We start from the raw sequence: 26,174 nt of genomic DNA, 5'->3' as shown, positions 1-26,174 counted from the left end.
TCTCAGCTCCATAATTTTGCTGCCATTGACAGAAAGTGAAGTACTCCAACAGCAGTGGGTATAAAGTTTGTCTGAACCGAATCATACTGTGAGTCCTGCATAGATTTTTCAGCAAAACCAGCTTCTTACAGTCCTCCAGGAGCTAAACTGGGGCATATTTCCAAGGGGAAAATTTAAATGTTCCTGTGTTACTTCTAGACTGGGGCACAGACCACTCATAACCTTCTTCTATATTCTTGTGTGTCAGGATAGAGCCTTACTTGTAACAGTTCTCAGCACCAGAAATGTTTCTATGGGTTAGGTTTTGTGCCATTTACTCTCTCCTCCCCCTCTCAGTCTTGCTCTTTGTCCATGTGATACCAGTTCTCTGCTTTGGGCAACTTTTGGTAGTTGGGACTCTGGCCAGCTTCAGTCGTTTGCCAGCTCACAAGGACAAGGCAGGTTGGGAAAGCAAACAAACTGCAGTTAATGCCAGCAGGGCAGCTTCTTGTGTTGCAGGAAAACCAGGACTTGACCTTGCCACTGGAATATTAACTCTCTGTTGGTGCATACTCTGGACGTCTTTATAGGAAATTTTCTTTCCAGTACTAGCAGTAAGCCTTTCAAATGTGTCTTTTCACTGATCCCTTTCTACTAGTTGGAGACAGAGAAGCTGTTAGACCATCCTCAACAGAAAACTCTAATTTGCTTCAACTTGTGTTTTCCTAGGACTATTCTAGTTTTATTAAAAAACTATCCTGGTTCTTCTAGGCTCATTGCTTGGGGTCTTCATGGGTCTTGAAAGAAGTCTTGAGGCTTGTAAAAACATGATGTTATTGGAGCTCTGTAAGCATGGTCTGAGATGGCTCCTGTGCAAGGTCCTTGATATTCCTTATGAGTGCTTTTATCCCTGAGCATTACCTTCTGCTTTCTCTCGGTCGGGTTTTTGCCCCCTGTGCCCTGCCATGAGAATATCTAACTGATGAGGTTCACTGGCTGACAGACTGCTTGTACAAGGCCCTTAGGGGTCTTTAGAGGTCCTGGTCCCACTCTGCTTGTTGAAAGAAATGTGACTTCACTCCCCTCAGAGCTTAAATAAAACACACATGAGGATTTGTTCAGTCATCCAGCACAGGTATCAAGCTTTACTAGTTGGTGTGCTCAACCTCTTCTTAAAGTTCTTGAGTACAGAGAAGTATGAAGAAGGTAGTGTAGAGAAGTTGCACTGCCCTCTGGAAGAACCCCTCTCTCCATTTGGTACAGCAGGAGCTTAGGGTAGCTGGCTGGCTAGTTCAGCCTGATAAATGTCATTATTAAAGATGAGGGGTGTCAGTACTTGCCTTATAAGTCAAACTGCAAAGGCATCTCACTACAGCAGACTGCTGTTAATGTTATTGAGTGAAACAATCAAGGTGCACAGCCATCTATCAAATCTATGTCAGGTCTTACCATTTAGACTTTACACTGGACTGGAGTTAAATAATTTCATTTTGTAGCCATCAGTGCATGCAAAAAACCATTAAATTTTTTAGTGTGAATTCTGCCTCTGTGTCTGTCTAGCTGTGTCTCCTAAGGAATTTGTCTGAAGACAACCTAATGTATATTTTTCTTAATACACATTTACTACCTACCCTTTCTTCTTGATTCCTGGCTGTGGGGAGTTACATTTCATGGCTGTTGATACCCCTTGTTCTCAGCCCAGGCTCTGTATCAGACAAACCTATTCACACATCAGGGATAGCAGCATAGATGTGTGTTTACTTCTTTTTGCATTTTACAAACTAAAGTATACTAAATGAAGCTGAAATCAACAGCAATTTACATTGGTCGACAGACTGTAGGTTGTAAGGAGGAGTGAATATTTGTGCTATTCAGCTTTCTTTGTTGCTTGAGGGGGAATCTCTAACAGAAAGGCAGGAAAACGGATGTGGTTTCAGCCATCTCTGGAGACAACAATAAATATTGGCTCTCACACAGAGGATGCTAGGATGCGGATCTGGGCAGACTGAGGTTTATACTAACTATGCTATGCTTCCTGCATGGTAAGCAGAGGTAATTGTTTAATCTAAAAGTAGCATTATTTCTATGAATTACTTATTGCTTTGGTACAGCCCTCTCTGTTGATGAGTTTGACAGCAGGACTAATGACACTAAAAAGCATTTTCTTTCTCTTTGACTTTTGTAGGTATGAGCTGTTATGTAGCAGTTGCATGTGAAGAGAAGACCGAGTACAAGTCATCATCAGAAGATCCTGTCCTAAGCTGGGCCTGAAAGTTCATCCAGCTGACTGGTGTGAGTAGGCTGAAAGCGAGGGGAAGGAGCACATTCCTGGGAGACCTTGTCCTGACTTGGGGCACCAAAGTCACTTTTGTCTTCATCACTTGCAGCGTAGGAGTTTTCATCCTAGCAGCAGCCTACCTGGATCGTGCAGCAGAAAGCTATATGATGGCAAGAGTACCAGTGTATTACAGAGCCTTTATTTGATATGTGAGCCAGTCAAAAGCTCCAAGCTCCAGTTTTTGAAAGACAGTCTCCAAACACTGCTTTTGTGGTGATTCATGGATGCATTAAATAAAACATAGCAGTCCCAGAAAGAATTAAATTCACATTTGCCACTATCAGATATGTTCCTATCTGCGTTTGTGACGTTTACTATGTGCATTTGTTACATTCTCCTTGTTTATTTTATGTAATTGTGACATCCTTTTCTGTTTATTTTTATGCTAGTGCTAGTAAATATTCTGTGCCTTATTCCAGGTCAGAAATAGAGGGAGGTAGTGGGATTTTGGAATTTCTGCTTAGGATGACTGTTCTAGGGAGGCTGTTTGTGATCAGGAAGGCTGAGGTCAAAACAGCAGTTACCAAAGACTGAATTTCTGGCTTTACAGAAATGGCACATAGAATTCTTTTTGGATGTTTCTTTCTTTCCCTGGTGTTTCTCTATGCCAGAATCACATCCATACTGATACTATGATTCTCAAGGGTTGCTTATGTCCATCTCCTCTGGGGATACACAGCCGTTCCAGTGAGGCTGCATCAGCCTGTTGTTAGTTGATGGTGCTGTCTCTTATGAATTACTTCTCTCTAAGGAATTAAAGTTCAAGCTGTTGGAGAGGAAGCTGGAGAAACTTTTGGGATGTATCAAGGCAAATTTTATGTCATTGCTTTGTGAGCAAAATTGCACTGACCCCAGTGTTGAAATGGCACAATGGGCTGTTTTACACCCATCCTGAATATGAGCCTGTACTTTGGCTGCAAAAGAGATGGAAGCTCCCTCCCCTCAGTTTGACTGCTTTAGAATGAAGAGAATGTGATACTTGGCTCTCTTCCAGGCAGAAATATGCAGTCAGGCATTGATCTGGAGAAAGAGCATCTCCAAGAAGCCTCAATTCTCAGAGACATGCCTGGGAGTCACTGTGCCTCATGCTTGTGCTATGGCTGACCGGTGTCATGAGTCAAGTGATGACATCTGCATTTCTTTCTTCCCTTATTCATGATGTCTGCTCAGTCCTACTGGCTGTTGTGTGACATCAAGGCATAGCACATCTGTTCTTCAGGGAATTCCTAGCATTGATTGCCAGGGCCTGAGTAGCCTGTATGGGAGTTTGAAGGAGAACAACTTATTCTTTAGCCCCTATTCCATCTTAGATGGAGCCCTAAATGGCCCTTTTTACATTACCTTTCTTATATGAGAGAAAAATGCATACTACATCAATGCAGTACGCATTGATCTGCAGTGCAAAACAGTTCCAGGCCTGTCAAGATGGACCAAAGGCACAGAAGGGGAAGGAAAATATCTAGCCAGTGTACCAGGAAACAAAATTAATCTGTGAAAGCACAGTGGATACATATTGACTGAATCATTTGTTGTCATAGATGAGGGAGTCAAAGCCTGGAAAATGCTACAGTGGGTCCAAGGCTCAATAACTGAGAAAAAGTGCCCTTAGTGCCCACACAGAGAGTGTGTTGGAGAGTTGCTATAAAGATATTCTTACTGATTTCCCAGAATCTACTGGTCAATAGTTGCTGCCTTATTCAGTTCTGCAGTTTGTTGCTTCGGGTGACTGCCCGAATGTTATTCAGACAAGCTGCTGTAAGGTGTAACAAGTTTTCTTTCACAACTTTCCCTTGGGTCAAAGCAGAATGTCTTCTAGAGGAAGGTGTCGCCCAGAATGTAATTTTGGTTCCAGATGGTTGGTCACACCACCTCCACACTGGCTCTGCCCATCAGAGGCTATAATAGAGGTTTAATGGTGCAACACAGTGCCAAAAAACCACAGCAGTAACAGTGAGTTTAAAAAACTCAGGAAAATGGAGTTTTCATTTTTTCCATTGAATTTTTGGGAACAGATGGAGCATTGATGAGGCAGAGATTCTGGCAGGGTCTGTGTTTCAGACGTTTTCCTTAACGTCTTCCCAATCTGCTCATACATTCATAGCTCCTGTCTGTTTGGCACAGGGCAGTTAATTTAGGATGTGAAAATTATAACGCCCCCGGACTTTCCAGAGGTGGCTGTTCCCCAAGGCCTGTTTAGCTGTGTTTTTTGGGCCATGGAACTTTTGATGCAAAGGGCCGTGGGAGCTGCTCATGGCCTGATGGGCAATGTCTTTGTTTACTTCATTCCAAGTCACTGAAGTGAAGGATCTGGTCTTTCTGGACAGAGACAATGACCCTGGAGCGTCTTAACTGAGCACTGTACTGATCCTGTTAGGATCAGTCCTGCCTCTTCTAAATGGCCAGTGTGTTTTCTTTGGCATTTTGTTTTTCAGTTGTTTTTTTTTTTTTTAATCTGGTTAGAGGCCAAAAAGAATCTAATCAGAGCCCAGCAGTGCACTGAGCAGAAGTCATTATCATTACTTAGTCATCCAGTTGCTGTTTCTTTGCTGTGGAAAGAAATGTTTGTGTGTTTGGGAGCGGGGGGATGAGGGGGATTGTCAGCTTTTCTCTTCTTCCCTTGGAGAGGTCCAAGCACTTTTCCTCTCAGTATACCTGTACCAAAGTGTTGCCCTTTGAAGACTTAAAGTAAGGCCTTCAAAGCTCTGTGACAGTCACAGTTTATTGGAGAGAAATCAAAAAGAAGGGGGAATTTAAACCATCATTAACTCCTAAAGGAAATTACTTTCGGCTGTGAACTGTGAAATATGATTACTGTCTCAATAGCTTTCATAGTTACAAATGTAAATAGTTAATAATTCCAGCCAGCTGGCCAAGTTAGAATCCAAATTTCTCCTCAGCCTGGTGTTTTGGGCTGGATTTTTGCTTATTAATGACACACAGCAAATACATTGGACAGAACTGCTGGGACTTAGTTTCTGTTAATGCCCAGGCTTGTCCACTGGAAGACGTGCTGCTTCTTTTGGCTCTGTAGTTCTATGTTCCTGGAGAACCGAAGATGAGCTGTGGGTAACCTGATTTGATATTCATTTGCCTTTAGTACAGAGGGTGCAGGAAAAAGCGTTGCAAGAAAATACTGAGATGGAGAGGGAGAGTGCAGTTTGAATTTTCTGTTCTGTTTCTACAAGTTCCCTTCTTTACTGCACTCTTGTATCTCCTTTTTTACTCTCAGCAACTTAGCAAATTGCTGTTATTGGAAGAGGCAGTAAACTCAGGTGCTGGCACAGAGATTATGCTAATATCTGAGTATTTTGGGTCTGAAGAAAAATGAGAGAATGTTGCAAAAATAAACTTCCTTCTATGTCATATAGGAGGTGATTTTTGTCCTGACAGTACCTTAAAGTTAATTTAAGCTCTACAGCACAAATTTTAAGAGCACTGGTAAACAGCTGGTGCCTTTACAGAAGCTTTTAGTCTTGATTGGGGTGTATTCTGTTACCTTCATGGTCAGTTAGCATGGCTCTGACATAAACTAAGCTTCTGAAATGCCTTTGTCCTTTTGTAGTAGAGGAACACAAGCCAGGGTTCTCCTGCCATAAGCAATCCAGTTATCATTGAGTATAATCCTTGTGTCCCACACCCCAGTTTGGCACATATGCCGCAAATCCCAGCATGCAAGTTTTACTTCCATGCTGAGTGTATGTGGCAGCACAGGGTACAAAGGACTGGAGATGTTTATGTATAGGTGAGGATGCATGCTTTTTCAATTGCATTCTATAGCTACCATTCATTTCCTAGGCCTTCCCTTAGAATAAGTATAGTCGAGCCCCAAGGTTTTCCCTATAGTGTTGGAGTTAGCAGGTCCTGAATTCCTCAAGATTGCTTGAACCAGAGTCAGCATCTATTCTGGGTAGAGGAGCAGGGTTATACTTTCTTTTATGCATGGGAGTTAAAATAGGTCAGCAGATCAGTAGAAGCTGGAAAATAAAGCGCTACTTAGGTACCTGCTGAGCAGCTGATCACTCCCAGCTTGTGCTGGTGTGAATGGGTCTGTCCAGCTCCTGTGGAGTTCTGCAGTCAGAAGACAGCAGCAGCAGGTGCTGTGCCTTTCAATGAAGTCTGCCTTGAGATGCTGTAGATCCTGAGTGCAGGTAAACTGTGATCCTGCCAGGTGTTATTTCATTCTGTTTTAAATGAGGGATCACCAGTCTCCAGTACAGCTCTTACTTTCAATAGCCAAAAGGGACTCTAGGACAGTTCTTCAATCTTCAGCAAGGAAGATGAATTCTGCATTTGCTTTTCTCAGTCATTTGAGAAAGTTTTTTAGCACTTTGTCTTGTGTTCTCTGCTCTTCTCTCTCTATGCTTAGCAGGTTATGTGCTCTCACTGGATTAATACATACATTGCTGTTACAAGGACTTCTTGCTGGCCCTTCTGTCCTGAAGAATTGCTCCTACTGACAGATTAAGTTCCTGTCTAGAGCTTTTAAAAGACCTGTATACATCTTTCCAAGGGATTTTGCTCAGTCTCTGGTGACAGTCTGAACCCCTCATGCCATGCAGACTCAGCTGGAAGTGCTTCCCAAGTCCTTGTGCAGTTGGAAGGAGCAGCCTGGCAGACTGTAGGGGCTGCTGATGACAGCATTCTGTTCTGCAGTGATGCTGCTTCCCTTGGATTTGAGCTGGGTAGAACTGAGCTGCAGAATTCAGACTCAGGTCAGGGGGATCCACATGTTGGGAGTTTTGGGGCAAGGTAGGGCTCATCTTTTATAGCAGGGAGGGTTCTGTAATACTGTCCTAACCAGAACCTGGTTAGGTGGCTGTTTTGTAACAAAGCAGGGTGAGGAGGTTGGGTGAATGAGTTTGTGCTCATTGACGGTACTGGGTGGAGCTCTGGCAGAAACGTGTTATTTTGGCAGAGTTTTGTTTTGCAATTCAAGCCCTGGGACTGAACTAAAAGCACTAGCATGATGTAAGTTTGCTTGCTTTCCTCCTCCATCTGCAGAATGAAGTAACTTCAGTCACTTTTGTTTAGCATTTCCCAGAGCTCTCAAAAGTACCTCCTTTTCTAAACTGCATGTCACAGCACTTCTGCCTTCTGGTAGCTGGAAAGTCTAGTCCCATAGCATACTGGGGTGGCATAAAAGAACTAGTATAGCTGTGTGATATTTATCAAAATTTATAAAATAATGTATGCATTGTGCAACAAAACTTTCCAGGGTAGCTTATAACTGGTAAAAATACTCTGTCCAGTGGCTACTATGGCAGGCATCCAGAATATCCTAGAACCAGTATCTGCTTCTGTTATGCCAAAGGCTTCCTTGGTTGAGAAAATTAATTTGTTCCTTTTTGCTATTTCCTTTAGCTACCGTGGTAAAATTATATTTCACAAAGACATGGTATTATGGAGAAAAACACAGCAGAGATTGTGCAGCAGCAGATGCCAGGAAAATTGCAGTGCACAGTATGTTAGTACAGTGGGTTGATGGTAAAACATCAACACTTCATAAAGCTTTTCATCCTGCAGTCAAGGTTGACTTTAGAAACAACCAAGCTCTGTGGCCCTGCAGCCAGTCAAAGCTTGCTACTCTTCACCCAAGTGGAGTTCTGTGAAAAGTCTGTTTTCAAGTGGTGGTCTGTGACAGAAACTCCTCCCTCCTTGCCAAGCTGTTTGAAGATCCTCTAAGCTGGTTTCTGCAAAGACCAGGAATGTTTCAAACCCCATCTTGACCTGACCATCCTAACTTTAGACCTGGGTTAAATAAGGAAAGACACAGAAGTTTACCTCCCCTAGGTGCCATGCTTTCATTCACTAGCTGTTATTTTTACAGTATGTTTTTTTAAAATCACAGTCGTTTTTGTTACTTGAAGATAAACTATCAGGGGCTTGTTTATAAACCTACACAGCACATAGGGCTTCCAACTGACCTGCTCTTACGTGGTCCAGGCTCCACAACAGGCTTTAGGGAGATCAAGGAGGTTGTCTTTGAGTTGTGAGGGGTATCTCCTGTTGCATGCTCTGTAAACTATGTTTCATGTTGTGTAAAGAAGTATTTTTCAAATAATTTGAGTTGGTGATGACTGCACATCTTACTTTGGGCAATGTGGTGGGTTTTGTTGGCTTTTCTGGTTTGTTTTGGAGAGCCCCATGGGGTTAGGTTTTTTGTTTGGTTGATTGGTTTGCTTTTTTTCTTTTGTGTAAAGAGGAGAGTAGGATCTGACCACTCACAACATACATATTATTTTCCATCACCCTTTATTCTGTTGATATGTGTGAAATGAGCCCCTTTCTCCTCCACCCAAACCAAACACCCCTCAAATGTAGAGGGACTAGATTTATAACTTAGATCCAGGCCTGAATTTTGCTAATAGTGTCTGGTATCTGCTGTGGTAGATGAAATCAAAAGCCCAGGTACAAGCTCCTCAGCATTAGTCTTTGGGATGTGGTACTAAATGTGGGCTCCAGAGCCCTTTGTTTACTGTAATTAGAACTCCCAGTACCATGTTCACACTGAGGTTTGGTGTTAAGTGAAATAGAGTGCCATTTCCCAGCCCTTTTTGGCTCCTTAGCCAATATACTCAGTTTGGTTTACAATGAAATGCTTCATTTGGTTGGTGGTTAGTACTGGGATGCTAAAGGATGTTTTGGGGAGGAAAAGGGAGAGCTTGTGTTGCTGACCAAACCCGAGTCAGCATTTGACAGAACATCAATATATATGTTTATATGTGTAGGTATTTCGAGACCTTTGTTCTGTGTCCTTTACTAACATTTTACTGAAAGAATCAGTAGTGTAAGCTTTGACCTACAAAGTCAACTTTGCTCTATGCCCTTCTGCAATCAGCAACTCTTGCCACCTGTATTGCTTTCTAGGTCTCATTTGAATGCTGAGATGCTTGTCTTGTGATAATTCTCAGTACATTTTATCTAGTCAGTAAGCTTGGCAGCAGATCAATATCCTTACATGTGTATTTGAGGAATCAAAATCCAGAGACGGGCTGAAAATAGAGACACAGTGGAGTGTCAGTCATGGAAGTCAGTGCTGGCGACAAAGGATAGTGCCAAGAGGCTTAGGGGGACCTCCTTCAGATTATTTCACTATTAAATTGCCACTTGGTCTTGCATGGGCCAGCCTGCAGGGTCTGAGTTGAGGAAGTCTTTGTCCCAGTTTTTTGTGTTGTAGACACTGGCTGTGGAAGGAAGGTTGATTCTCTGCTGCAGTTTGCCTTCCTCACCAGTGGGCTACCCAGGCCTGGGGATGTGTGGGTACACCCTTGCTCTCCTAAAAGCTGGCATCACCCTCCACTCCAGGTTGCCAAGACACACTGTGGGAGGGTACTCCACTCTAGGGACACCCTAGTAGAGCTGATGGCTCAGAAGCTTCTTTGATGCCTGTTACAATGCTCATGGAGTGGGCATATAATACATAATAGCCATACAAGCAGTTAGTTTTGCCCTTGTGTCATGTCAGGTATTTATGCTACAAATCTCAACTGCTAAGAGTAGAAACTTTATCTGTTCCTTCAGCTCCTAGCCATTGAAATAGGATCTGCCATGTCCAGTGCTAATGAAAATCTTCTTTCCTTGGCAAGTGGATGCTGCCTGATTTTAAAAAATCAGAAAAGTGCTTTTTCAAGTACTTTGCCTGTAATTTAACATTCCTTTGAGGTCTTTCTGTCATTTCTCTTCTCAAATGCCTCCCATACCAGTTCTACCCTGGAGTGTCACCTCCAACCTTTTTCCCTTCCCCAGCTCCAGGGCTGCAGGAAGAGATGGTGTCCTTTGTGATGACAGTGGCAGGGGAGTGACAGGCAGATTGGGTGGGGGTGGCTGTTGGTGAGCCAGCCTAGTGACAGGATGGGGTGACTAAGAACCAACTGGCTAATTAAAGCACAGCAGTAGGAGGAGCAAAGTATTTAAGGGTGCCAGAGAGAAATTTGTGGAGGCATCTCTCTTTCTTGCACTTCAGCAGCCAAGTGACTGGGCATCACAGTGAAAGGTTTTCTTAATTCTTTCATGCCTCTTATGGAGTGAAGTCAAGACACTAAGAAAATGGCTCCATTGACTGAAAAGCCTGAATCAAGGTAAGGACACCAGTATGGATTTTAGTCAAAGTTAGTCACATCTACCTCTGCTAGACCTGCTGTGAGCTGAACTCCCAGGATTTTATATGGCATATGCTAATATTCACTGAGTGGGTAGGTCTGGTGGGCAGTGCACACTGATTTTCAGAATGCTGCTTTCTTTTGGATAGGTATTTCCAGTTGCTGATTGAAAAGAGGCAGTGTCAGGGTAGTCATTACATGGGTTTGGGTTCTCATTAAGGAAAATGGGCATGTCCTTGCCTCCTTACCCTAGTGACTGGATCTTTCTTCTAATTATTTTTATGAGGAGGAAAGATTGAAAGCATTTGCTGAATGCAGATTCTGAGGCAGTTACTTAGAGGAAAGTGAAGAGAATGGCTGTGGAATTCTCAGCTGTATAAGAATTTGTCACCTGAGGCTGGAGGAGTCAGAGGGAAGTAAAGACGAGGACTGGCTTCTAGAATGTAACTGTCTGATATTTCTGGAGATACTTGGAATGTCAGACTGTTGCTTCACCCATGTTTGGTTTTCTGTGACTGTTTTCAGTAGTGAGTAGAGAAGCAGTCACTGTCTCCTTCCTTCTAGTGTGTAGGTGACTCCATCAGGACTAGCAATTCAGGACTCTAGCCTGAATTCCCTGGCAGGCACAAGTTTGCTGCCTGGCCTTGGATGCGTGATAGTGGCCAGCCTTCTGAGTTTTGCTGAGACCATTTTGTGACTGATAGCCAGGCAGGTGAATTAGTCCCCTGGCAGTTTTGCTAGCATAGCAGTGCTTCCAGGTTGGAAAAGGCTAAAGGAAATGCCCCTGTCTCATTTCAGCTTGCTTCCAACTAGGCTTGTCAGAGATGTGTTGGCAGTATTGTATGCCTGGCTCCTCATGTGCTTTGGTTAGACTTAGCTCTGTGTAGTTCTCTGCAGGTTGTTGCGGTTGTGTGTAAATGAGACCAGCTCTCGTACTGATTTTTCTTATTTTGAAACTATAAAAAGCAAACCTATAAGACTGATACCTGTAAGGCCCTGTTACACTATGCCAGATCACCTAGTACTTGGTGTTGCATAGGATAGAGGCCCACATCTTCCATCTTGGTATAAAATATCACCTATATGTCTTGACAAGTATTAGCTATTGTTTGGCGACTGTTTGGACAGAGCTTCAGAACATCTAATGCTAGAAGAGGTTGTAATTAAAAATTAACATTTAGTGTGGTTGCAACCACAGGCCTGCACAATTACTCTGCCTTACACAACTGGGAATCTCAGGATGTGTCTGGAATGGTGTAAGGAGGTCTGTAGCATTAAAGTATCTGGTTTATATGTCAAAGGTGCATCAGAGTCTTCTCTCTACCCTAATCTTCCTGAAATGTTTGTAAACTGGATTTGAACTTCGAGACACTAGTCATTCTCTAATTAGTATTTCTGCCTAATGCAACTTCCTCTTATTTACTACTTTACTGTTTGAGTGTGTGTGATAGAGGTGAAGACAGCCTTTGTAGTCTTTGTTACACAAAATCATGCAAGAGAAGCTGCTGGATGTTGTTTAGATGATCTAATTGATTTGTATTTATAGAATGCCATTCATTGTAGTAAATGCAATGCAGTGTTTGTGTCCCTCAATCCTGCAGTCAGCTGAATGGATTCATTGTTATACATAATTAGGGCTTCTGGAATTTGGGTCTGTTTTTTTACAGCAATTGTTCTGCTGAAGCACAAGTGGCCCCGTATCAGAGATCTAGAGAGAGTTAGGTGCAGTACACAGAGCAGCCCAGCTGCACAGCTCTTATAAGTAGTCTCACAACAGCTTAAACTCCATGAATCCTCTATTTCTTCCAGCTGAAGTATAAAACCAGCATCCTCTTGGCTAGGTGCGGTCATTGCAGATTGAAAGATTTTCCTTTTGCAGCAAAGGTAAATCGGGTGTCATGGAACGAATTACCCTTACACATAAATAAATTCCAATTTCAGTAGTTTTGTGCTCCTTATGCCAGTTCCTGTGTGAATCTCAGTTGAGTGTCCTGAACAGTCCCAGGTTGTGGTATGCTGTTAAGTTGTTTACAGCCTTCCTGGAGCTGGCAGCCTGAGCGCTGTGCCCAGTGAGCTTCCTTTTATAGGATGTACATCAGCTTGTTTGTAAAGTGCTTCCATCTATGAGATGTGATCATACCTATTGCAGATAAATCTGAACAGAAATCTCAACTTCTGCTGCTGTCAAGTGCTGTGCTTTGTATCTTCTGCTAAGATGGAGATGAGATTTTATTTAAAATATCCTGGAAAATGTTGGTTTTCTCTCTCTAGTTTCAAAATGTTCATGTGAGTTGCTTGGGCGTATGGGTGTGGCAGAAAGGCATTTGTTTCTTCAGCTGACACCCATGATACATGGGCCAGGGCTGCTGTCACCATATCAGAGCCCTCAAGTACTAAAGACAGAGAGTAATCATGACAGACTCAGGACGGAGTCAAAACCCTGTTAAAATGTATTTAGAATCTGTTGTCAGAAGAAATGTTTTTGACTGTAAGGCAGAGATGTGAGCAGTTATTTATCCAGAGGGGACCAGTGATAAAACCACATATCGAGTGTGCTGTGAGCCAAACAACCTTCTGTACAGCCATTTTTCAAGCCTTGAGTCTGCAGCAGAGCAGGAGGTTGATGGCTCAAGCAGGAGCCACCTTTCATCCATACAGTCTTCCAGATATAAGTCAGTGTTGTTTAATGAAGGTTTTGTGGCTAGTATGAAATTATTGCAATCTGTTTCTTTGGAGGGAGGTTCCTGTAGACATCAAATCACTATCTGAACTAGCACTAATCGTGGAATCCATTTTAGTATACAGGTAAGAGTTAGAATGGACAAAAAGAGATTATTTACCTTTTCAGCCTTGCTGTTCAGCTGTTGGGCATGTTGGCTGTAGGCTTTGCTTGCTGGCTTTGTGAAGTTAAGTGGAGTTTAGACTTTGGCCTGCTGACCTTTTAAAGTTTTCCACTATTTTACAGGTTTTTATGAGATGGGTGACAGCATGCTGGCCAATTTCTTTGGGAGTGCTTGTTTATGAGCTTGCAAAATGAAGATAGAGAGGTGCAATAGCTTTCTAAAAATGCATGCATAAGGGTGAGTGCAAGGAGGAAGACCTGCTTCAACAGAAAAAAATGTGTTGGTGCAAAACAATTTAGCTGTAGCTGCTCATGAATTTAATTTAGGTCGCAGATGAGAAACAGCATTCATGCCATATGAGGAATGAGTGCTGGAGCAGGCTTCCAGGAAGAACAGTGGAGGCGGGAAACTTTAGCAGTTTTAAGCTGGAATGTGAAGTGTTCTTGCACAGGGTTGTATGACACAGTTGCCTGCAATAGCATGGGAGTAGGCTGGATGACCCAGGAGATTCTTTTCTGTCCCCTGCTCTACAAGTAGTGACCTTGAACTGAGTTAACTCAGGTTGCAGTAAACTTTGTTTACTCTGAAGTTGGTGACTGTAAGATGACTTAGATCAAAAGCATCTTTGAATTCTTAAAGCTGTATCTCCTAGTTTGCATTTCCTATTTAACTTTTATTATTAAGAGAGGCACATTTCTCATATATTGCACAAAAACTGGCACCTGTGCCCCAGATAACTTAATTTCGCTCATTTGGAAGGCAACAGACATACACTATATTTAAAGAGAAAAAAAAAAAAAGGAAGCAATACTGCATTTGAAATGTGTTGTGTTTATTTTAACAGCTGTAAGTTCCATTATTTATAAGAACACCTTATCCAAGCCGGTGTGTAATGATACCATTTGTTTCATTTAGTGAGCTTTCAGTGCTCTCTCTCTGCTGTCTTAACACTTGCTGAAGTGTGTGTGGAAGCTGTTGTCCTGTACAGAATTGGTGTGATTATTCTATGTGCACTGCTTGCTTACTCATAGTCTTTTCATGACTTTTGTTCTTAGGAGCCTAATGTCTTCTGAAGGAATGACAGGATGTTCTTTAACCCGTAAAATAAAAATGACAGACAATATATTTCAGTATTCCAGAATAAAAGAATAATGACAGTTTAAGAGTGAGCTGATTGCCTGGGTTAAACTGAGCTGCCTTCTCTATTCAAAATTATTTTTTTTCTTGTCATGTTTGATGTGATGTGAGGTGAGAAGTGCACAGGAGATGTATTTTCCAGCAAGTTCCTTTAAGCAGAGGAACCTGCTGGTGGGAGGCACTGACTGCAGTGCAGCTCTTTGCCTGCTTTCCAGATTTGGGACTCCATATTGCTGACATGGCTTGTTGAAGATGAGTATTTGGGTCAGGGACACTGATGGCACTGTGAGAAAGGGTCTGTCTGAGCTGGGGTGAAACTGGGTGCTGTCAGTGATGTGTAAGACCTGACCAGGTGAAAAGTAAGTTTTGTGATTGCTAATCATTCTTTCAGTCTGAAAGCTTACAGTTTTTCTGATAGCCTCAACTCCTCTACTTTCTACTAATATAAATAAGAATTTGATTTTTCATTTAAATTCAGCCACAAAACATTTAAAACTCTTGTATTTAGAGAGAAAATGTGGAAAATGTGGAAAACCTGAAACAGAAAAATAACGGAGTCTACATCTCAGGAATATAAGGAGCCAGCACAGTAAGTTTTGAGCATTCATCTCATGTCTAGCAATTGTTTTAAAATCCTATGTGAGTCACTGGAGCTCTCAGTACTAGGGAGCAAGGGAAGAAAGGAAGTTACTTTTCCCCACACTTACATTAGACCACCAAAAATAACCACTGCCTGCGACTCTTAGCTGAGATACCAGTGACTTAAGAGCATGTGTCCTTGCTTAGAACTATTAATGAGCTGTTTGTTACCCCCTGCCTTTGTAGGGGGAGTATTCAAACCTTTAGAGCATGTGAGATAATCCAGACAGGCTGTACAGAAGTGGTTGCCACTTATCTGCATTCCTCCTAAATAGGCTTCTGAACGCACTGCTCTCTTTTCCACACCAAGTAGGGAAGGGACTGCAGCCTTAGAGAAATGTGCTGGGGGAAAGGGAGGAAGGAAAAGTTAAACATCTGTCTTAGAGGTAGGACTGAACTGACAAGGAATTGGTGGATGTTACATATAGACATTGGCTTGTTCGGGGTTACAACTGCTGGCTTATGCCCTGAGGAATTAATTACTTTTTATTGTGTTTTGCATGTGTGCAGCTTTGAAGCCTTTGTTGCTACATCTGTCACATTTCAGGAAAGGCACTAATTCCAGTCTGGCGAGGACACACTAGTTAGCTGGCTAGAGCAGGGAGTTGGAAGGAGACACGTGGGTGTTTTGCTTTGGAGTACTTTTTCTCTTATTTTTCTTTTTTTGTTTGCCTGCTTTGGCAGTAGGGAGTTCTCTGTTTTTAACACTGACAGGAGGGACCTCATTCTTGATTCTATTTGAAATGCTCCCTTCTGAAGTACTGCTGTGCATGCTGTGTGTGTCTACAGGAATGGCTTGGCCATGTCTACAGAAAGTTCTTGAGGGGAAATGGGAGCAGCAGATGATTCCAGGGACAGCCTGTCTGCCCAGTCTGGCAGGGACTAATCTGCTCAAGGATGCACCATCCAATTGTCCATAGCACACTGGCTTACAGCATGTGCCTTCCCAGCTGTTACAGACCAATGCTTGGCTGCACCAGTGTCATGGAGCCAGATGTGTTATCTGGCTGTACTGTCCATCTGATCCCAAGAGCAGCTTTAGGCTGTGATAGCCTAATAGGACTTCAGTGTGTGCTTGGGGTCAAGTATATGGAAGACAAGTAGAATAACTCTGTAGCCCTAACGCAATAAGGTGCCAAAGCATATTCCCAACTCCAAATGTGCGCTGTAATTTTGGCAATCTAAACAGGAGTTATTTCTACTTGCATGCAGCAGATCTGTGTGCAGATTCTAAGTGGATCAAAATCAACTTTTAAATGGAGTTAATGGAGTATCTGGAGTTAGACCGACTCAGGGACTCAGGATTGGTTACTGACATCCTGAGCACGTTGAATCCATTCTGTCTATGGGAACTTGTACTAAGCACGTGTTTGAGTGCTTGAAGGAAGCTGATTAGTTTCACAGTAAGTGAACACTGGATACTTGTTATTTTAATTGAATTCCATAATTGCTAGTGAGTGTGGGAATATGTGGAAAAGTAATTTTTCCAGATCCAATCTAGATCTAATGAGTTTGTATGCATCTTCCATTTAATTTTACCAATCTTCTTTAATTATCACTTTATGTTTATCCTCAAATCACTTGGTTATAAAAAGTAATTTAATCTATTAAGGCTAAATAATTATGCTTCTTTTTGGTGTGAATTCTTTCCTAAATGCTTTTTTTAATGCAGTGAAGGTCAGTGCTTCACACCTAAGCAATTTTAAGACTTGAATCAAAAAGACACCACTGAAATCAGAGTTTTATGCAGTTGTGATGTCACTGTTTCCAAACAAATGAGACTTTTTCAAAGGATGAAACATGGTCATGTCAGATACTGCCATTGTGGGAGGGGAAGTGTTGCTCTGGCATTGCAGCAGCAGTGGACCCTGCCTTTGCCCAGATGTTATAGCAGGTAAATCCTCTGTCCACTCCTGAAAAGATAATTCACTGAATTATTTTTTTCCCCACTCCTTTTTAATCTTGTATACCAGAGGAAAGTGCTGCAACCTCTTGGGAATGGTTGTAGTGGAAGAAATTTTGTGTTGACTTGCATGAAGCCCATGGGGAGGGCCAGTGCTGAGTTAAAACATCTGGGTATCAGCAACCTCCTCAGCTTCAGAGAGAGGTTGATCCTAAAGCTGAGTTGAGATTTATTGCAATATTGCCCCTTCTTGTGGTTTTCTCCTGGCCGTGGGGAAGGACTGGTATTTATCCCAGAGAGTTTAATATATAGCATTTTCCTATGTGTAGAAGAGTATGATACTGCTACAAATCTTAAGATGAATAAGGTAATTTTAGACTGTTTCTTGTGGATTTGCTTGAACTAAGGCATCTCTCTGGAATGGAAGTGTATGGAGATCAGGAGGACCATTATTGCTAAGTATGTTTGTCTACATTTTCAGGCTGTGTCGACCATTACTATTTCAGGGACTCACTTCTAATATGAAATGTTAGAAACAAAAAGCAGATACTGTATAGGCAGGCAAAATCAAGCAGCCAACCTCTCAAGTTGGACTCAGTTTATGTTGTTGACTGGTTTTATGCTGCACCCCCACTTTACATTGTATATTACTGGGATCAGTTTTCTTTCCTGTTGAGTGTCTGTTGAGCATGCTCATTATATTCTGGCTGGCATGAAGTAAATGCTGATTAAGAAAGGGGAAGCTTGAGGCAGGAGAACAAATTCAGTTCCCTGAAGGGAGTTTTCACCTCTTTCAATGTTCCACTGTGGCCTCCAGTTCATGCAAAAGAAAAAGTGTTTCCAAATCTGTTGTTTAGTTCCTTGTTTCCCCAAGCAGTGTTTCCTATACTTCTCAGACTGGGGACCTTGGTTTTGCATGATATTGTGATTTCAGGTGTATATTTCTGTTTGTGTCATGAAAGCCATTAATTGTCTGGAGCTGCACTTGATCTCACTTTCTTTGGGGCTAACTTTTTGTGGGGGAAGAGGTGGAGATTGAAACACAAAATTAAAGGACTTTTAATTTAACCTAGAACCTTTAGAGAATTGAGATATCTTGTCAAACATACAGATTTTTTTTTGTGTAGAAATGCTCTTTGGCTATTCAAACCGATATCAGTCTGTGACATTGAAACCTGTTTGCTGCAGGAGTGAGGACAGATAGGCTTCACAATTGTCCTCCAAAGACTGGCATCAGCATGAAAACTGACTTTTTCTTCTGATACCGTCTGCTATTTTTTATCTTAGGTTGGTAATTTCACTGCCTTTGGTACCAGAAGAATTAAAGATTCCAGCTTTCATGTTTCACTTACTGGAGTCTGATCCTGAAAGCATCAGCAGCATTGCACAGCTGGAAATGATTGCTGCGGAAGTCATAATATGCATTTTAACAAGTGCATCTCTTCTGTATTGCTACATCTTTCAAAGGAGAGACTAGCTTTGATATGAGCAGCAGATTGGCTTGAAAGATGGGAAAGCTCTAATTTGAGGGTTTTAGTTTAAAGCTTTTAGTGTCACTTTGATTTTTCAAAATTCTCTTGAAAGGTGATGCACATTTTATGTATTAGAAACTAGTCTGACTTGCACTTTGCCCTTTATAGACTCTTGGACTTAAATTACTGTCTTTAAATTTCATAGGAAGATTAGACTTAAAGTCTGGAAGCAGTGCTTGCATTGGGTAGAAATAATCTTTCAGTTCTGATAATTATCAGCAAAAAATGTATCTGGTGCTTAACATGAATCCACTTGGAATTAGAAAGTATTTTTTTTTTTTTTAAGAAACCATGACTGTTACCTTGACTCTTATGGTGAATGTTCAGCATTGTGTCCAGTGCTGTCTGGGAAGATGTGAAACATAGTGTAATCATTCTGCCTTTCATTTTAAACAGACATAAACAAAATCCAGAAGTGAAAAAGGCAAGTCCCTCTGCCACAATGAGCTCTGGTAAGTCTGTGTTATTTTCTACTTGCACTCATTGGCTTTCCTTTTTATTACTACTAATATTCCTGTCTGTTTCTGATGAAATAATTCATGTTTATTGCTTGAATTTTGGCCCTAAAAGTAGCTAGAAACATCTTGAAATGGATGTAGACCCTTTTAGCTTATTTCAGTGTGGAATATTAGAGTGCAAAATCACTGATAACCTGAAAAAATTACCTGGATTTGATATATTTTAGTAGAGATGAAAATATAGTTTGACATTTGGATAGGAAAAATCAGCTGTTCAAAGAAAAACAAGGGACCAGAAAGTGGGAGCTGGTTGGGAAGAGGAAAGCTTCTGGACTTGTGTGGGTAACAGGCTAAATCAGAGTGAAAAATAAAGCAGATGCCAGACTTGGAGTACCATATGTAAGATCTGTAGAATTATATTGCCACTTAATTTTAGCATCTTAGCAAGTCTCAACTGGGGTATCATGTCCTGGTTTTGGCACAACATTTTGAAAAAAATATGAACTATTTGAAGAGGATCCAGAAAAACACGACCTGGGAATTCAGTGTGAGCACTGATAGGCTTACAAGTTGGGAAGCACTGGAACAGGTTGCATTAGGGTGGTGCTGGAAGTTTGTGAGAACTTGTTAGGCAAACATTTGTCAGGAGTGACAGAGGTAGATTTGTTTCATTCATGGTTCAGAAATAGGGCTTTGGATGACCTTTGGAGCTTCCTTCTAGCACTGTCTGCTGTGTTTCCCTGAATTTAGAAGAGCCAGTTTTATTTGTGTCGCTGAAGATTTTGTAGACTTGCAAAAATCTTTATTGCAAACCACTTCATTTATCTTTCAGAACATGAAGAAATTGACGTTGCAAAAACTGTTGTCAATGGACTGAGCAGCAATGGACAAGAAAAAGGTGGGTTAAAATCTCCAGACACACCTCCACAGCTCCTCCTGCATGTCAGCTGGTGATGTGCTTGATTTTCCCAGAAATTCACTACAGCGGGGGCTTCCAAATTTAGTTCACTTGGCGACTGACACAAGAAAAGCCTTGTACTGCACCATGCTAGTAGCAGCAGCATTCCTTAGCTCAACAAGTGTTCTTTGTCTCTTTAAAGTGGCAAGCTGGACTTGCCTCTTTGTATATTTGTAATGCTGTTTTGAGGAAAGCTGTTCAGTACTTGTGGTACTGGTGAGCACCTGCAGTCGGTATCTCAGTGAGTTGAGACAGCAGGGGTTTGTGGTGCCTGTGTGTGAACTGCGTTAACTTCAGGGAGAGGTGAAGGTTTGAGTCTGGGATTAAAGGGCAGGAACCAACCGTTTAAGTGATGGAAAAAAAATGTAAACAAACCAGTCTTCATGTTAGCATCAGCAGGTTTGCATTGTGCTTTATTGCATTCAGTTTTGTGGTGTGACCGTGTCTGTTTTGGCAGGGTGGAAGTATGTGGGTATGGGTTGATTTTCTGTTGGTTTCATTTCCTTTCTGTTCCTTTGATGCCTTTTTCTAGTGGTTAGTATTTTGTCTGCATTGTGGATGGATGAATTCAGTCTGTTTCAAAGAAGAACAGAATCAGGATTGTTTCCTAATCCACAGGCTGTGTTGGATTTGGGATCTGTTATATTCACAGGGTTTCTGCTCAGGAAGAAGTATGGCAAACAGGGTTTGATTTGGGTTCCTCTTTTATTAAAAAAAATAATTCAAACAATCCTATCAAATTAAAAACTAATGATTTTATGAGTTTTGAAAAAATTCTGTCAGGCTCTTCGGCCAAGCTTTTGTTGCTTGGGACTTCTTTTCTAGGTTGTGAAATCTGAGCTTTCCAGTTTTGCTGGGTATCAGAAAGATCTGCCACAAGAGGGGGTGTACACGCCACCCTGATGTCAGTGTGTCCCTCAAGCTGGCCCAGTGCTCAGTGTTTGTCTGTAAAGTGTCAGAAATGTGGTTCCTCTTGCTCCTGATTTTACAGGAATGAGAGAGGTGGCATGGAATGTGACAAGACATCTATCATTTTCCAGCTAATACCTGAAGGAAACAGGTTTTATAGTAGAAAATCCTGGCTCTGCAGATATCAAGAACACTACTCAAATTATGCTGGTACAGTTATGATATACAAGATGTTTATGTTGGCAGCTCCTGTTGAGCTTCACCTCAGAATAGCATTGCCTTTTTCACAATGACCCCTCTTTGTACCTGTTGATTTGAACAGTTTTGTAACAATTGCTAGAATTTTGCATAGTGCTGCATATGGTTTTCCCCAGTGTTACCACATATAGTATAATTAGTGTGCTAGCTGATGAAGTCAGGTAGAAATCTCTTCAATTTACTGTTTATATGGATGGATTTTTTTTTCTGAAATATCTATATGGATGCTACCCTTTAGCATGGGATCTTTTTCAAGATTATTTCACTTCCTTCTGTTGTTGAACTTGTAAAAAATGAGCCATGAAATTCAGAATTAATATAATGTGACTAGTTTAATGTTCTTCTCTCAACCTTTCAGTACTTGGGGTTTTTTTCCACTTTGTTTTTACTGAACCATATTAACGTTTTACTTAACATTTTTGTTTTTGCATGTAGTGTACCTCAGTTAAATGATTACACTAATTTTTTTTGATGGATTCTAAAAACTAATGCTTCCAGATTCTTTTTGACTGCAGCATACTGGCAGTCAGCATTAGTCCATTCAGTAAGCAGTTCTGTATGCTGCACAAAACAGACACATCCTGAATTAGAGCAAATGAAGGGATATTTTTAAGAGTTGCATCATTGCTCTCTAGACTGCTTTTGTATTTGAAATTTCCTGCTATTGTGTCTCCAAGTACGTTAGAAAATTTTGTGGCATGCTTCCCAAACTCTGTTCTTTCCTTTTTGGATGTGCCATTTACACTTTTGTGTTTGCAGCTGTTGACGTCCCTTTATGTACACGTTCTATTTCTGCCGTTAAAATAATCCCTGTGAAGAAAGTGAAAAGTTCTCCTCACCTAGTGCTGCCTACAGGTATCTTCTTTCCTCTCCTGCCATGCTTTAGTTAGCCATCATTGTCTCTGCTTCACCCACATGCTTTGGCTAATTCTCAGCTTCATGCTCCTCTTGCTCCTCCCAGAGCTGCAGATTTCATTGGTAGGTAACGCAGTTAGTTCTTGATAGCACAATGCACTGTTCTCAATTACACTGCTCTTCTGCAGACATAATTGTGTCTGCTTGGATCTGGGATCATTGTCAGCTCTTCTAGTAATGCTCAATTATAAAAAATATTGTTGTTGTTGTTGTTATTGTTGTTATCATTAGACTAATTTTGAACCAAACTCCTGAAGAACCAAAGAATGTTTCCAGCATATCTTTGGTCTTTATGAAAACAAACGGTTCAAGTGTAGTTCAACATTGGTGGTATGGTTTTGTTTTTCTGTACATGAACTGAATTTAATCCACATGTGAATAAGCAAGGATGTGAGGCTGTCTGTCACCCTCTCCCCCAGTGCATGCTTCCCCACCAGAGGTACAAGATTATGCTTGTACTATGCTGGATTTGGACAGTCAGACTAGTGTAGCTGATGTTGCTTGTCTCTCCTAATCTGTCATACATGTGCTTTGTTGGGCTAGTATAGTGCTGATGTCCTGTTTATTGCTAGCTGCTGGGTTTCTATACTGAGAGATTCACATTCTTGTTTTCTGTCATTTATGAGGGAATTCATCATTCTAGACATTTGTTTTAATTTCCCAAGGTGAGATAGTCTGGCAAGATTTTATTTTCAAATATTTTCACTTTTTTTTATTTTTTTTTTTTAGTTCAGAGCATTTTTTTTCTGACTCTTATTCCTTTGGCTCAGTATACAGGTTTAATCTTTGTATGGAAAATAAAAAAAAAAAATGCATAGATTCCCAAATTTGATTTTCCTCCACTATAATGAAGATATTATTTTGACATATCATATATATTGAGCTCTGTTTCTATTTCTCTCCAGTGCCTGTGAAGCAAATATAGGCACAGAGTTGTAGGAGGACAGCTACACTGCAGTCTTTGTGGATTTTTGTATCAGGCCCAGTGATTCCCGATGTCATGTCCATGCTTTACAGTTACAGCACTCTTAAAACTGGAGTCTCAGAGCTTAAACCTTTGTCCTGTGGTTTGAAAGTGAGTCTGTTGAGTCCTTGGGCTCTGTGCTGTGCTGTGTGGATGGGATTGATAGCCAGGACTGCACTTTTGGGTAAAAGGAATCCTGACCTTACCTGGATTGTGTAAAAATCAGTCAGAGAAGTCAACTTCTATTTCACCTGGAATGTTAAGTTGTGATCAGCTGTGGTATACTTAAGGATGAAACAGCTTTTGGTATGTCTGGGTGGATAGTCTTTCCCTTACAGAGGCTGCCTCAATGCTGCCTCAGTTAGCCAAAGGATGAGCTATAGGAAAGTACCCTCTGATTTCTCACTTACGCCATCATTTTTACAGTCCTAAGTATGGATCTGAAACCATGCTTTTTCTGAAATCCCTACAGCGTTGGAAACCCATGTAAGGGCTTCAACAGTGGGGATTCCAGCACAAAAGGCTTTCAGTGAGAGCTAGCAGTTTGGCATTCATTGAGTTTCTCCTCTTACTGCTGCTGTCTGGCATATTGATGTTTCCCCATATTGTGGCCACACTGGCTGTGGTTTGCATGGTTTGCAACCTTAGCTAAAGTGCTGCCATGGTACGTAGGCAGTGTGCTGATCTGAATTTAGTGGGGCATGACCTTGCTGAAATCAGCCAAGGAGTACTGATCTACACAAATGTGAGCTGGACAATAAACAACAACCTTTCCCCCCTCTGTCCAGTCTGAAGGTATAATTTTTGTTATAACAGCAGTTCCTGGACAAGAGCTGCATCCTTCCCTATGCAGATATAGTGTGATCCTCAACATACAAAAAATAGAAATTATTGTGTTGTCACTTGTGTAATGTAGCATGCACTCAGTACCTCTTCATGCTCCCTGTGCAGTCATGGTAGGGCTGGTACCTCTATGTTGGTAAGTGAAGTCTGATGGCAGCTGCAGGGTCACTAACAGTGCATGAGAAGAGGTCTGTGGAAGCAGCCTAGAGAAAGAAGACACTTTTCAGGCTTACTATTTCCAGAGGTATCTTAAAGGAAACAACTCAAAGAAAGATTTTTAAGTAGGGGGAGAAAGAGATGTAGCTTTGAAGTACTGGTTTGTTATTACTTAATAGGATGACAGGAGGAGAAAACCCAGATCATGGACTGAAATACGCAAAGGTAAGCCTGCACAGAAGCTGTGCTGAACTGTGCCTCAGCAAAGACTCTGGCATGATCTGGTATCTGGCTCACAGGGTGATTTAATAAGCATGTGTTAAATCTCCTCCTCCTTTCTGGGGCTCAGGTTCCTGTGTCAGGAGGTGAACCACTGCAGTGAAATGGGGAGATGGCAGGGAGGTGGCTGCAGTGCCTCGCCTTTAGATTGTATTCAGCATCATGACAAGATTTTATCTTCCAGTGGATCAAAAGGTGTTTTTTTTTCCCCTCTTTCAGTCCTCCACAAAGGGCATTTTTAAGCTTTGGCACACAAAGTGTGTGCATTATGTCACTGGGATGTCCCTGTAGAAGAGCCACAGGTGAAATGTGGACTGTCCTTGCTAGCACAGTATTTCTGTACAAAGTAGAAGAAATAAAGCAAGTGGAACTGTGACCTTTGGTTCAAACACTCTTCTTTTTCCCCTCCTTTCTTAGCTCTGTTGCAACTCAGAACTTAACTGCTACATTCATCAATTATGTGAATATAAAACTGCTTTTATTTCTCAATGCTTTAAATACAGAGCTAATCTTCATCTGCACAAACATTACTAGATTGATTCACCTGGAGGCAGCCATGCTAAAATTACTCTAGAGCTCTGATGCCTCCTGATATCTTTGCATCATCCCTTTCTATGTGTTTCTTCTGTGCATGTGCAATTCCTGTAGAAATGGATCCCACAAAAGTCTGCAGTGGAAAAGGAGCTGTAACCCTCCGGGCAACTCCATCCTATGAAGGGAATCAGAATATCACTTCACCATGTCCTCAGGATGCTGAGCAACCTGCAAGTAAGTGGTGGAAGGTTAACTGCAGTCTGTTACTCACAGTAACCTCAAGACCAGTCAGTCCAGGATCTTGAGCTTACTTTATGATTATGGTTTAAAGCCCAGCGTTCCATAGTATAGTTGGAAACCTCTTGAAAGGACCGGACCAGTAGAGAGACTGACTCCTAGTGCAGGTTTCATGACTACTCAGTCATTGACTAAAGTTTGTCAGGAGCACCAGAATCTCTCAGTTCTTTTCGTTCTTCCCAACCCCACCACCCCCAGGCCAGCCTGTGTCACCTCCTTTTATGCCAGGCATGAGGTGGAACAGAAAGAAGCTGAGTGGTGCTGCTGCCACTGCAGCATTCAGCTGTGTTGTCAGGGAGGCGGGGATGGCGTCACCACAGAGCTCTGCTGCCATTCAATAGCAGATGTGTAATTACTTAATTGTAGGAGACAGGCAAACAAACCTGGCCAGTGTTGTGAGTCTGGCAAAGGGAATGAACTCCCAAAGGCAAGATGCTGTTAAGGGGGAGAGGGTAAAACATGCTCTTAAAAGCAAAGCATCCATCGTTTCTGACTGTATTGTTGGAGAAAGGGCAGTTCCATTAATTCTAGCCCTGATGTGTCACTTTCTGCTCTGTCTTCTCCTGTTCTGCTCCACCAGTGACCTACCCTCTTTTTATGCTTGCCTTTCCCTGTTTCTTCACTCCTACCCCCTGCTGTTGACTCTCTCCTTTCTGTTGATGGCTTCATAAATTTCCAACAGTTTGAATGGCAGTGGGCCCATTACTATGGAAATCAGTTCATTAATACTTATTTTGCTTACTCTCTCAGTCGCTTTATGAAATGCACTGTGGAGCTGGGAGAGCTTCATGCATATAACTTAAAACAGCAGAATGGGTACAGAGTGGGGAGGAGCCCAGTGGGAAGCAGGTGAATATGTGATGAGAACCCCCCTGCATGTAGCTGCAGGGACCAAGTTGTAAAGTGGTATCTTATAACTCCCTTCATGCACTTAGTCTGCAAAACTTGATCTATTTGTTGGTTGTTAATCTCAATCACATATAGTGATACTGTTAAGGATAGATATGTCTTCATAATCTGAATACAGGGTCCCTACATTGCCAGTAATTTGTGGTGTCTGGATGTCAAGCTGCAGCTTTAGAAAGTAGCTAGCTGGGCAGCCTTTCTGCCTCTGAAATAAGAATGTCAATGAA

General features: G+C 41.7%; 1 protein-coding gene across 1 annotated transcript in view; it reads left to right on the top strand.

The window, feature by feature from the left end:
• Positions 1-10,363: 10,363 nt before the first annotated feature.
• Positions 10,364-26,174, top strand: part of SORBS1 (sorbin and SH3 domain containing 1) — a 74,364-nt gene continuing 58,553 nt past the window's right edge. Inside the window, exons 1-5 of the mRNA XM_062496767.1 lie at positions 10,364-10,395; positions 18,867-18,922; positions 19,761-19,826; positions 21,813-21,908; positions 24,859-24,978. Of these exons, the coding sequence (XP_062352751.1) occupies positions 10,364-10,395; positions 18,867-18,922; positions 19,761-19,826; positions 21,813-21,908; positions 24,859-24,978 (370 nt within the window). The remainder of the gene's footprint in view (positions 10,396-18,866; positions 18,923-19,760; positions 19,827-21,812; positions 21,909-24,858; positions 24,979-26,174) is intronic.

The sequence above is a fragment of the Cinclus cinclus genome, chromosome 7 (assembly GCF_963662255.1).
Source record: "Cinclus cinclus chromosome 7, bCinCin1.1, whole genome shotgun sequence".
Lineage (NCBI taxonomy): Eukaryota > Metazoa > Chordata > Aves > Passeriformes > Cinclidae > Cinclus > Cinclus cinclus.
This window is presented reverse-complemented; position numbering and strand designations above follow the sequence as displayed.